At 45.3% G+C, this 13,624-nt stretch overlaps 1 protein-coding gene and 1 pseudogene across 1 annotated transcript in view; one reads left to right on the plus strand and one right to left on the minus strand.

Annotated features, from left to right (window-relative positions):
* Positions 1–13,624, minus strand: part of LOC104861591 (N-acetyllactosaminide beta-1,6-N-acetylglucosaminyl-transferase-like) — a 38,859-nt gene that overhangs the window by 1,531 nt on the left and 23,704 nt on the right. The window contains exon 2 of the mRNA XM_010623074.2: positions 2,980–4,539. Coding sequence (XP_010621376.2) covers positions 2,980–3,901 — 922 coding nt within the window. The 5' untranslated portion in view covers positions 3,902–4,539. The remainder of the gene's footprint in view (positions 1–2,979; positions 4,540–13,624) is intronic.
* On the plus strand, positions 5,945–13,342 carry LOC104861590 (annotated as a pseudogene).

The following is a 13,624-nucleotide window of genomic DNA, read 5'->3' on the forward strand; positions in this document are numbered from 1 at the left end:
AAAAAAAAAAAAAAAAAAAGAACTCCCAACCTGCTGGAAGTCAGCTGTGCCAAGTTTACGCCCTCTGAAATCCAAGGATGAATTAATTCCAAGGGACAAGGGAAGCTAAAAGTAAGTTTTATTGAGAAACAGCTTCCGAGATAGGATGGGTCCCCAAAGTGGGTTGGCACTGAAGTCCTTTGTCAGGGGTGATTTATACAGCAGAGTCACAATGTGGGCACAACATGGCCAAGCTATAATCAACCTATAGGACTACAAATATGGCTGCTTAGCTAATGTTAATCCAATAGGGAAGTGAGTCACAAAGCAGTGGTGCATGGGAAGAACAAAGGCATTTTGGGAAAGGAATGGGTCCAGATGTTTGGTCACCCCTCTGGGCAACTGATGCCCATCTGGACTTCCTGGACCAGGCAATACCAATTGCAGCACAATTACTTCTTATCTGATAGGGAGGTGCGTAGGCCGGGCCATTGCTTCTCTGTCTCGAAGCCTGGTCTTCAGATGCTCCTCCAGCCACAAGTCCGATGTCTCTGTCTTTCTGCTGACATCTTTGAGAGCACAGGCCCTCTCCAACTATATATTAATTTCTATCTAACTTAGCTGCCTGTTATTACAGCTTGCAATTTCTTCACGGCCTGGCATTCTGTACATTTTGTAAAGGTTTTTAAAAAATAGGGGTCTGTAGAGATTTTGCCAGAGAGGTAAACAAAAGCTTCATGTGAGTCTACACCTTTCACCAGCAGAAGGACAGAATCACCCAGTGTCCATGTTTGCACATACTGGTGTTTTACACACCTAGAGGGCTGTTGTGAAGATTCCAGATTGAGGCCAGGTACAGTACAAAAGCGGCTTAAGTCAGACGATCCTAGCAGGAGCTTGTATTCCCTGGGTGATTCCATGGTTTTTTTCAGGGTTCCACTGCACCCTCTGAAATAATCTCAGGTCTTCCCAGCTTCTTACCAGCTCCAGTCTTTACCCTGGACACACAGCCACCCACTGGCTCTGCTCTAGCGCTCCCCGCAGAGCCTTCAGAATCCTAGCCACCCACAAAAACCAACAAAAGTAGCTAATGCGCATTCAGAATATTCATCCTCAGTGAATTATACATGAAAACAAGAGAACAGTCTGCTCTCTAATTCGAGCAGCATTTAAAGATTAATAAAAAGTAATGCACTGGAATGCTTGCTATTAGCAGAGCTGTGAGGAAAGAAGCCTTCTGTGGGAGGATGGATGGAGGAAAGTTAGAACATACTTCAGAAAGCAGTTTGGCCACGTATGGGAACTTATAATGTTCCCATCTTTTTGTCCAGTGGGTTTTAATGCCAAATGAAATAACATTAAAATATGATAAAGCTTTATGTGATAGGATGTCTCTTACTTTTGATATTATTCAGCATCGACTATAATAGCATTGTTTTTGAGTCACGGTTTCACTATGTAGTTCAGGCAGCCTTGAACTCATGATGTAGCCCAGGCAGGCTTTGAATTCATGGTGATTCTTTTGCCTCAGCCTTCCGAGTCCTGGCATTATAGGTGTGCACTACTATGCCCAGTTTGTAACAGCATTTTACAGAATGAAAAACCAGGTAAGAATCCTCTACCCCTTATGAGTAAACAGACAAACAATGGAACATTTGTGCTATGAAAAAGAATGCGTCATTTCGTATTTTCAGCAGCACCGGGAAATTACAACACTATCTTGCGAAGTACAAAATTACATAGTCAGGCCGGGGATTTAGCGCAGCAGTTCTGCCGGCTGCCTTTGATCCCTGATACCAAAATTATGTAGTCATTATGATCAAATTATATTCAGCAATGAAAAGACAGGGTAAGGAATGCAAATATGTGAATGGCAACTCTGTATAATGTCCAGCTTTTACTTTCTTGCTTATTTTTTTTTATTTCCCAGATTGTCTACATAAGACTGAATTTTATAACAATAAGAAATGTTTTTTTCTATTTTAAAAAAATCTACAACTGGTACAGGGTTTTCCACTTTTGCATGAAGGAGCAAGCCTGACCCAAAGAGGTTTCTTCCCCTTCACAGAGCAAAGCAAGACCTCTGCATGCCACAGCCCAAACACTAGGCAATTCCCCTGGCTAACAGTTCAGAATTGTCAACATTTTTGCTTGTTTGTGTGTTTTGGGTACCGGATCTTTGAGTAAGTGAGGCAAGTATTTTACCACTGAGCTATATCTCCAGCATTGAATTCTTGAAATTTTTAATGGTTTTTGGAAATTTGGGGGGGGGATTGCATCATTTCAAAGTGTTCTTAAAGAGCTTTTTGGGGAGGGTACTGGGGATCGAACTTGGGACCTTGTGTTTGCAAGGCAGGCGGTGGAACCACTGAGCTAATTCCCTGGCCCTCTTTTTTTTTTTTTTTTTTTTTTTTTTTTTCGGGGTTTTACTTTTTTTTGAGACAGGGTCTCACTATGTAGTTGAGACTGCCCTGGAACTCACTATGTAGCTCATGCTGGTCTCGAACTCACAGCGATCCTCCTGCCTCAGCCTCCCAAGTGCTGAGATTACAGGCATGCACCACCATGCCTGGCTCCCCCCACCCTCTTAATGAGATTTTTATGGCCATTTTCATATCTCAAACTTTTTAAACTCTCATAATTAACACTCACAGAAAATGAGACCATCATGAATAATCCATAATGAACATTCTGAATTCCCCAACAGTAGGCCATCATTGCTTATATAAAGAGTATGGGGCATCACAGCAAAGAACTAGAGCAGATATTGCCAGGAGAAATTTAATAAGTGTGTCCTGCAAGGAAATAGTGTATTTAATGACACGTAAGAAGTATATTTTGTATTGCTCTGTCGAGCAGACATGCAAAATCATCAACAGGATTTCCATAAAATCTGGAAATGATGTTGTTAGAAAGTTTTTAATGTGTAAAACGCAACACACACACACACCCATGCACACAGTGCCACCTCAGGCAGGATGGAAATCAAGCTCCACATACCTGGAATCCTATTCAGTGTCACCCAGAAATGCTCATCAGGAGAGTAAGTGTCCCTTGACCACTTGAGTAAATCAATGGCCCGCTGGTCTTCCAGAACAAAATGGACAAACTCCTTGGTGAGGGCCACGTAGGCAGAGCCGAAGTAAATGGTCATGTTGTGAGGTGGAGGCGCTTTCCTCAGCCAGGTCCACAGCACGAAGGAGAACCAAGAGAACCTCTGCTCCAGATGCACGAACTTGGTCCTTCGGAGAATCCAGGGAGGGGGCAGCACCCCCGGGGTCAGATTCTTCCCTCGGAACCCTTTCAGGTACTGCACGATCTCCCTGTTGGTCTTCAGGGGGAAATCTTGCCCGCAGGTGTTGATGACGTACTTCCAGGGGACCTGGGAGGCCACCAGGTCTCTCAGGCAGTTCAGGTCGGCCTGGAGCCTGGAAAACCCTGCATAGACCACAGGTTCCATCTTGGAAGCCAGGAAGGCGTTGGAGAAGCAGCTCAGCAACCGCTGCACTGAGCTTTTAAACTCGACTGAGGACTTGGCATCCACGTGCACGCAGTAGACGTTGTGGGGCATGTAGACGGCCCGAAAGAGCCTTTCGAAAGTGCCGAAATCCTTATGGATGACCATGACGTAGGCCAGAGGGAACTCGGCTTCCTGTTGGGACAGAGGTTGCGTTAGGTAGTGGTTTTGGATCAGGTATTCTTGGCAAGTCATATTTCTCAAAGGTCTCACAGGCATATGTTTCCCCAGGATGACTCTTTGTCCTGTCACAATCGTGTCACAGGTTTCTGTCAGGAATGAAGTGTTTGAGATTTTCTTCACTCGCGGGTATTTCTGTGGCACTAACTTGTTGATATACAGGAATAAAAATGTTATCCACAAAGCCATGAGCCCTATGACAAATGCAAGCACTTTCCACTTCATTTTTCTTCAGATCTCTTTTTCTTGTTTTGTCCCTTTTCTGATGTCACAGCATGGCCGATGTCAGTCTACAGGTCCCGGCTCTGATGGCGGAGAAATCTGCTCTAACTTCTTATTTTCAGCCAGAAGGGAAATGCTACCGTTCACTGAAGGGAAAAGGATCAACTCTCAGCCTGCAGTTGTCCTCTGAGCAGAAGGGATGAGAAAAACAGGAGCCTCTGGGGTCAACTGAGCCACCAAGCAAGACCGGCACAGTCAGTACCTTGCTCTAAGTCAGTGGCACCTCATGACTCTGCCAACCGGCCACAGTGTCTTCCCACCGGTGTGAGGGTGGGTGGGGGCTGGCCTCACCCCCAGGGAGGTCAGTCACCGGTGTCACCACTGGACGCAAGGGACATTCGCTTCCTCTTTGGGCGCCACACTGCTCCTGACAGGTGTCGGCAGATAATCCCAGCCCTCAGAACTGCTCAATAGCACAGTCTCTTCATACATACACGCACAAAAAAATCAAGAATTCATAGTCTCTTGAGCCTGGAGGAGACCTGTAGATGATTCACCCCAGTGGAGTCAACTTCCAGAGACTGCTGGGAAGGCGCCAGGCAGGTCCTACCACGCTTTCATCTTCTTACCTCCCTGATGACCTGCAAGGGAAGCAACCACATGATGTGCATTTGCCCACGAGGGAAAGGAAGCCCAGAGATCCCCTGCCTTGCAGGTTGGTGCCCCAACCTGAACTTCTACCTGAAGTACCCCCCTCCTCCTGCGGTGTTCCTACTTATCTTTGAGGGCCTGGTGTGACACAGCTTCTCTGGTGACCCTTTTCTGCTTCCCCAGGCTCGGCTGGGAACCCCTGCCCACAGGACCTCAAACCTACAACCACACGCTGGTTGGCTCTGCCCCCAACTCCCGGAGCACTCTGTGAACTGCATTTCTGGCACTGGGTTTATAGCAGGCACTCACCCTTGAACTAAGTCTAGTCCCCTCTTCTCTCCTCTACACCAGGGGACAGTACGATTATAACTAGGCTGGCCACAATGGCACACACTTGTAATTTCAGCACCCAGGAGGCTGAGACAGGAGGGTAGCAAGTTGGAAGCCAGCCTTGTCTATATAATGAGGCCATAAAATATTAAAACAAAACAAATAAACTATAGTGGGTGGCTCAGTCTGGCCTCCTACCTGTTTTTGTACAGCCTGTGGGCTAAAAGTAGTTTTACATGTTTAAGTGGGTGGGTGGGGGAATCCAAAGACTAAAAGTATTTTGTGACACATGAAAATTATGCGAAATTCAAAGTTCAGGGACTGTAAATCCAATCAGGGTCACACGTTTACCTTCCTGCGGCTGCTTCACACCGCAGCAGCAGAGCTGAGTTACCTTGACACAAACCCGAACCAAGGATGGGGGTGCAGAGCCTGAAGTATTTTCCAGTCCCCTCTTATCCAAAGGGGTTTGCTGACCTCCACAGTACCAGCGCCCTGTGGACCACTGTTTTCATGGCATCAGGGTGACTCTTGTAGGTTTTACTGTTTGCTTTATTTTCTTGATTTTCTGGTAAAGGCTAGAAATTACATGGTATTTGATAGCAGAGCATGGGGCTTTAAAGAGAGAAGTTGGGGGCTGGGGTTGTTGCTCAGTGATAGAGCACTTGCCTAGCATGTTTGAGGCCCTGGTTTGATTCCCCAACACGGCAAGAGGGGAGGGGGAGGAGAGGGGAGGAGAGGAAGCTGAACTGTTTGCATCCTGGCTTTGCTGGTTCCATTGTGACCTTGGACAAGTCACTTTACCTTTCTGATTCAATATCTTTTGTAAAATAAAGATAAAACCAGCAGGGCTGATTTACAACTCAATGACTTCAGAGGCAGGCCATGCTTTCAGCACACTGCGGCAGGGAAAATGCTCCCAAAGGCCGGCTTACTGTCACCTGCGCCCCTGCCTGGGCCTCGGCCTCTGACCTGGAAGCAGGGGCTTCCTCGGCCCGACGCAGTGCTGCCACACCGTGGCCCCGAGCGGAGTCGCTCCGCTCGTCCTTCCCGTAGGGGCTGGAGATGGGGACGCAGGAGGACAGCGCTCGGGGGCGCCGCAGTTTGTCCCCACCCGACTGCGCACCCCAGGGAGTGTCGGTCCGGAAGATGCAAGGACCAGTGGCTCTGGCCCGGCTGGCACTGGAGGGGCCCCGAAGCGCCCCAGGTTCTCAGCGCCCCTGCCAGCAGCGTTTCCCCGGGGTTTCCTCAGCAGGCGCGTTGTTTACATGAGTTATCCAAGAAGGGGACACAGCCCCGGCTCTCACCCCTCTACCTTCCTGCCATTTGACTGAGAGCAAATTTAAAATTCTCACTCTTTATTATCTTACTGGTTCGGAAAACTTCAGTGGCTGCTTAAGAGTGGTCCAGGGATGGAAGCGGAAAGGAGCTGAGGGGTTGTCTTGTTGCCCTGTTATTTCACAGAGAGGGGGAAGATGCCACCCTGAGAAGCAAAGTGACTCCTGGGAGTGGCTGCTGGTCACTGCTGGGTCGAGACAATGAGCTGCTTGCAAAAACATTTCCTTCCTGTTGTCCCCCAGCGGAGACTTCAGACAACAAAATTTCACCAGCTCCCTAGGTCTAACTGCTGTTCAGCTGAAGGACAAATGGAGCAGCGGACCAGGTTGTCTTAACTTCGCCAGGTCTGTTCTGCAGGGCGGATTCTAACCCTCAGACACTGACCTGAGCTAAAGACAATATTTGTGCTTTTCTAAGAGGCTGGTAAAATATTTGCACTTTGAAATACGGAGTGATAACACTTTACTGCAGACTAACTTTATCAGGGTTAGGTAAACACAGCCAAAGCAAAACAAAAATTATTTCAGAAACTGTGACCAAAGCAAACAAATGTATGGAAAACACTTCTGAAGGGCACCTAGTTCTAACTAATGTTTGTGTTCATGAGTGACCTGAGTAATCGCCCGGAAATAAATGATCTGTTGTGCACTGCAGGGTTAATCTGCCCGCCAGCCTGAGAGACCTCTCCTGTCACCCGCCCCGGCCTCCCACAGTTAGCAGAGTTTTGCACCTCTGTCAAAGTAGCTGGAATGCACAGTAGCTTTTAATCAGATAGAAGGGCCATCACTGGAAAATCAGACCCAGGTTCCTTTTCTAACCCTTTGCCCTAAGCTCGCTGACATGCTGCCCCTGGTCCTGATGTCCAAGACTAAGATATATTTTGTTAATGTGTTAAAACCACATAACAAGAAACATACCATCATAACCATCTTGCAGATTGCTGGAACTCTTCATTGCTGCAAAACAGAAACCCTACCCATTAAAGGACAGGTGCCTGGCCCCCTGGCCCCCTTCCAGAACAATCCCAGTCTCCTTTTTCTTTCAGCAGGTTGGGTCACATGTGATGTCATTATCAGGCTTCACGGTCTTGGCACTAAGGACATTTTAGACTGTGTGTCTCGGGCTGCTCTGGACATCGTAGGACATTTAGTGGCACCCCTGGCCTCCACTCCAGATGCCACAGCACCTCCCCCTACCTGTGGGACACCCAAAAATGACTCCAGATGATGCCCACTGTTCCCCAGGGGAACTGAGGACTGATAAGCTCACTTCTAAAAGCTTCTAAATGAAGCTAACAAAATGTATTGTATGAGATTTGGATAATGACTAAAGGCACTTAATGAAAAAGTGTTTTATTTAATAATAATGATAACATTTGAAAAACAGGAAATTAATTCTAACTCATTCAAGTAACATTGGATTTTCTGGAGCAGATGCTTATAAAGTGGAACTGTACTTTGATTAACTAAAACAGGGCCTAAAATCAGCGTTTTCTTTTGTTTTACTGAATACTAGTTTAGATGTCTACTAGTGGGCTGGGAATTTAGCTCAGTGGTACCACCGCCTGCCTCACAAGCACAAGGTCCTGAGTTTGATCCCTGGTACCAAAAATAAGTAAATACATGCTTACTAGTTACTGATCAACTCTCATGGTTTGCTCTGGAAAAAAAAAAAAAAAAAAAAAAAAAGAACAGTGCTTTGTGAGATTCTAATCCCTTACTTCTTGAGGGCTGACAATTCAAACTAGCCCATTAAAGGTCAGACAATAAAGAAATCTTGTCTTTGTCTTTCTTCTTCCTCTTTTTATTTCTTCCTTTCTTTCCTTCCTTCCCTCCTTCCCTCCTTTCCTTCTTTCATTTTTAAAACCAGGTCTTACTATGTAGTGCAGGCTGGCCTTAATCTAATGCTTTCCAAACTCAGTTTTTAAATCATTTTATTTTTATTGACCTGGTTTTTTTGGGGGGGCGGGATATGGGGGAATTAAACTTGGGTCCTTGCACTTCTGAGGCAGGCAGTGGCGCCACTGAGCTAAATCCCTGGCTATCATTTTATTTTGAGTTGTGGCAAACTAGGTATAAAAATTTGTTATTTTATGTACTATGATAGTTTATTCACACCAGAGAAACTATTTGGTATTTACACATGTGTGACATTTATTTCACTTAGGAATATATCCTCAATATGTATCCATTTTCCTATGAATGAATCTAATTCCTCATTCTTTATGGATGAGTAGTACTCCATTTTATAAAAAAACACATCTTCTTTATCCAGTCTCCAACTGATGGGCAAATGGGCTGTTTCCAAGTTTTAGCTATTACAAACTGTGCCACTATAAACATAGGTGCGCATATATCATTGTGATATAATTCTTTTGGAAAGATACCCAGCAGAGGAATGTCTGGGTCAAATAGAACCTCTATGATAGTACACAGGATCCTAATGAGATAATTGACAATGTGAAATAGGAAGAAAAGGGCTAAAGGTGTAGGGAAAATGGGAAGGGTAGGGGGAAGGTAATAAGGGAAAGGAAAAAATATGAGAAACGAAAAAATGGAAATAAAATGTTTATAAAGGGGGAGGGGAGGAGGGGGTGAAGGGAGGGCAGGGACAAGGGGAAAAAAAATGAGAACCAAGACCTGCCATGTAAAGGTACAAGATCCCAATAATGAATGTAACTGTACCGTACACCTAAAATGTACCAATAAACTCAAGGAAGAAAAAAAAGTTTATTTTAACGAGACTTAAGATGCTGGACATGGCGCTGCACATGTGTAATCCTAGCTGCTCTACAGGCTGAGGCAGGAGCATCCTTGGAGCCCAGGAGTTTGAGACCAGCCTGGACAACAGAGTGAGACATCATCTTTTTTCTTTGGTACCAGGGATCAAACTCTGGTCCTTGAGCTTGTGAAGTAGGTGGCAGAACCACTGAGCTAAATCCCCGGCCCTGAGATACCATCTTTTTAAAAAATTATTTTAAGTGTCCAAACATTATTTTAAGTGTACATTAAGTTCACGCAAATGTGCAATCACCATTATTCTCTATAACTAGGAATTTGTCATCAGTCCAAGCATAAGTCTTGTAGCCATTAAACAATCGCTCCCATCCTCCCTTCCCTTTGACCCCTGGTAGTCTCTATTCACTTTCTGTCTCCATGAATCTGCCTGTTCATGTGAGTGGAACCTTACAACACTTGTGCCTTTATGTCTGGCTGCAGTAAAAAGTCATCCAAATTCATCCAGAGGTTGCCTGTTTTTGCTTCATTTTGTGTGTGTCTGGAGAGAATCTCTCTGTTGATGGACACTTGAGTTGTTCCAGCATCTGAGTACCTGTGATGCTTCTGTGACCAGAGGCCCAAACATGGGGAGCAGCGAAAGGGGACATCACCTGAACCCCTGCAGTGGGTCCTGGTCTCCTGTGAGCCACATCAGCACAAGGTCAATTAAAGAATAAAGACAGAAAATGAGACTTAGAGAAGATGCTGGGTGCTGGCCTGATCAGTGCTGCTCTGGGCAGCAAAGACGAAGGCACCCCGAGCTTGCCGCTATTTATTGAGTTCATACAGAGTAACAGATGACTCTGAGGATGGTGATGATCCTAAATTAATAAGGATCTTATAATGGGAGGAAGTATCAGATGTCTCAGAGGGTGGCAGTAATCCTAGCACCATGAGGATCTCTGTTGATGAGGATCTTCTGTTGATTAGGATGATAAGATGAGTTCTTACAACAGTAGGTGGGATGAGTTAAGCTGATAAGGAATTTGTCCCTCTCCAGGTGAAACCTTTCTCTTACTACTAGGTTTTCAAAGAACTAGGATGCGTTCAGCTGATATAATCTTACCCTTGAGCATCACGGCATCACGGGACCATTGAGGCCTCAGCTGTTTCCACAAAATTATATTGAATGGCTCCTGACACCCAAGTATCTGTTAAAGCCACTGATTTCAATTCTGCCTTAGTCAATTTTGTGCAGCTATAACAGAATGCCACACCCTGGGAAACTTGTTGAGGACAGAAAGGAATCAGCTCCCTGTTTGAGAGGCTGGGACGTCCAGTGCTCATGGCCACCAGCTGGAGAGAGACTTGTGCTGTCATCACACAGCAGAAGGCAGAAGGACATGGAGAGAGAGACAGAGGCCGAGCTCACCCTCTTATCGTGGTGCTAATCCCACCCACCAGGCAGAGCTTGTGTGGCCCAGGCACCTGTGAATACTGTTGCAGTGGCAATTCGGTTTCAGCAGGAATCTGAAGGGCTCAAACATTCAAATCATAGCAAATTATTTTGGGCAAATGCTTAGAGGCAGTATCACTGGTCCTATGGTAATTCTATGTTTAGCTATTTTCGAGGAACTGACAGACTTTTCCACAGTGGCCGTACCCTTTTATGGTCCCAACAGCACAGTCCCAGTTTCTCTACACCCTTGTAACACTTGCTTTTTTCCAGTTAGTTATCATAACCTTCCTAATGGCTATGTTCAGATCTCGCTTTTGTGCAGAATGTTTTCCTTACACAAATTTTATCTATGGAACTCAGGAGTTTCACGGAAGGGACCTGGGCAGTTCTGGACTCTTCATGGGGGTGTGAAATATTATTTCCTTCAGAAGAAGTCAGCTTAGTTGGAAAATATATGTCAGGCATGCTTGATTTTAAAAGAATGCTTATGTTAGGGATGTAGTTGAGTGGTACAGTGCTTGCCTAGCATGAGCAAGATGCTTGGTTCCATATTTAGCAACAAAAGGAGGAAGGAAGGGAGGGGAGAGGAGAGGAGGGGAAAAATCTCACTGAGAATTTTGTCTCAGTTCTACTAGGGCCATGATAACACCAATATACTCAATATGCTAATTCCCATTTTTATGTCACGTGTTACTTTTATTATATAATAGGCTAGGCTTTCCTTGTACCAGAGCACTGCCTGAAATAGTGGAGCCAGACAGTTGCGCACACAGCCACATACATACCTGTGTGTCTACGTGAGCTTGTGTGCCCTCTTCTTCCTTTCAAGGAACCAAAACTATATTATTTTTAAAAGTCTTGCTGGGTGAAGTAGCACATGCCTATAATCCCAGCTACTACTTGGAGCCGAGGCAGGAGGATTACAAGTTCCAGCCCAGCCTGGGCAGTTTATCAAGAATTTGTCCAAAACAATAGAAAGTTCTGGGGATAGAATACAGTGGTTGAATGCCCTGGGTTTGATCCCCAGTACTAAAATATTGGGTGAAAAATAAGTCAAGTATTTTGCCTAGATCAAAAATGCCTATCATCTTCACTTTGATAAAAGTTCATTTGTTTGTTTGTGGTGCTTTGGATGAAATCCATGGTAGACAAGTGGTCTACTGAGATACGCCCTCAAGCCCCCAAAGCTTAAATTTCAATGTATACATTTATGTATCACTTGAATTTATGATAATGAGCAGTTGTTCTTGAAATATTGAGGGATTGTAAGAAGATAGAAAATTCTACTGAAACACAAATGTGCTGTGTTAGTTACTTTTCCCTCATTGCTGAGACAAAATACCCGGCACCAAAAGCTCAGGGGAAGGGGTTTATCCTACTCACAATTCATAGAGTTTCAACCCACAGTCGCTGCCTCTGAGGCTGGGATGGCAAACAGGCCTCACAAAACAGAAACAACAGGGTGGGAACAAGGGATCTCTCCTGAGTCTCTGCCTCATCTCCCATCCAAACCACCGGGGTTAGGACTGTGCTGCACTAATTGCTCACATGCAGTGGTTTAGTAAGCACACGCCCTTAACCCCAGCATTGCATAATTCAGATTCAACCACCTCTGAAAAAGAAAGCTCCACCTCACCCGCATGAGGCTTTGGGGGGGACCTCTAGAAACAAACCATAACATGCAACCCTTCAGCAGACTTCTATAGATTCAAATTCAGTCATTCACTAGATTAGAAGTCAGTGGGCTATAATCACATTCATTACATTAGTATCTAACCATTTCCTACAGCTCACTAGAACATCAGAAACCCTGCCAATCCAACAACCCCAGCAGCACTGAGACGCGAGAAGCTGCATCGGCTGCGGTGCGTGGGTTTCAGGATGTTCGTGTGCGCCTGTGTTACTATTCTACACCGTTATGTAGGGAATGCAGAAGTCCTTTGACACAATGTTTGATACACAGCAGGCACTCAGTAAACGTTAGCTGCCTTCCTTCAGGAAGGAAACTATGGCCTGGCGTGATTCCGTCCTGTGCATCCATCCTCTGGGGCAGTAGCTGCTTATTTCCGTCCGCGTTCTCTCCCACCTAAGTGCATGCCTCTGCTGCACGGAAGATTCCATGGATGAGGACATGAGCGCCCTGAGGCCCCAGCACCATCTTTTTGGTTGTGAACTAACGGCCGACAAAGATTATCACTTTAATGATGAAACTGAGCACCAGATGTCATTAAGGACAGTTAGTTTAGGGGCTGGTGCAGAGGGTGAACCACACAGCGTAGAAGCAGAGACGATGAATTCCAAAGGCCGTCCCATTAAAGGAACACTGGCAACTCTGAAAACGTCTGTGCAGCCAGTGGTTTTCCTTGGGGCTTTGAAATTACACCACCTGTGGTCTTAAGGTTGAAGTGTGGTTTAGGGCCTGTGTATATCAGTGGACAGCGCTTAGTAGCTGTGGAGGAAGACGCAGGGTCAGAGGAGGAGGAGGAAGAGGATGTAAAACTCTTAAGTATATCTGGAAAACGATCTGCCCCTGGAAGTGGTAGCAAGGTTCCACAGAAAAAAGTTAAGCCAAATTAAGCTGCTGATGAAGGCGATGATGATGAAGATGATGACGAAGATGATTTTGATGTTGAGGAAATTCCAGTGAAGAAATCAATATGAGATATTCCAGCCAAAAAAATGCACAAAAACCAAACCAGAATGGAAAAGACTCAAAACCATCAACACCAAGATCAAAAGGTCAAGAATCCTTCAAAAAACAAGACTCCTAAAACACCCAAAGGACCTAGTTCTGTAGAAGATATTACAGCAAAAATGCAAGCAAGTATAGAAAAGGGTGGTTCTCTTCCCAAAGAGGAAGCCAAGTTCATGGATTATGTGAAGAAATGCTTCTGGATGACTGACCAGAAAGCTCTTCAAGATCTCTGGCAGTGGAGGAAGTCTCTTTAAGAAAACAATTTAAATTTAAACAGTTTGTTAAGATTTTCTGTCCCTGGGGAGGGGAGGAGGGGGTGAAGGGAGGGCAGGGGTAAGGGGAAAAAATGAGAATCAAGACTTGTCATGCAGAGGTACAAGATCCCAACAATGAATGTAACTGTACTGTATCTCTAAAATGTACCAATAAACTCAATTAAAGCTGAAAAAAAAAAAAGATTTTCTGTCTTAACAGGCTTAACAGGCTTGGTGGCGCACGCCTGTAATCCCAGCAGTCAGGAGGCTGAGGCAAGAGAA

The sequence above is a fragment of the Fukomys damarensis genome, unplaced genomic scaffold, assembly GCF_012274545.1.
Source record: "Fukomys damarensis isolate Sample0158 unplaced genomic scaffold, DMR_v1.0_HiC HiC_scaffold_10, whole genome shotgun sequence".
Taxonomy (NCBI): Eukaryota; Metazoa; Chordata; class Mammalia; order Rodentia; family Bathyergidae; genus Fukomys; species Fukomys damarensis.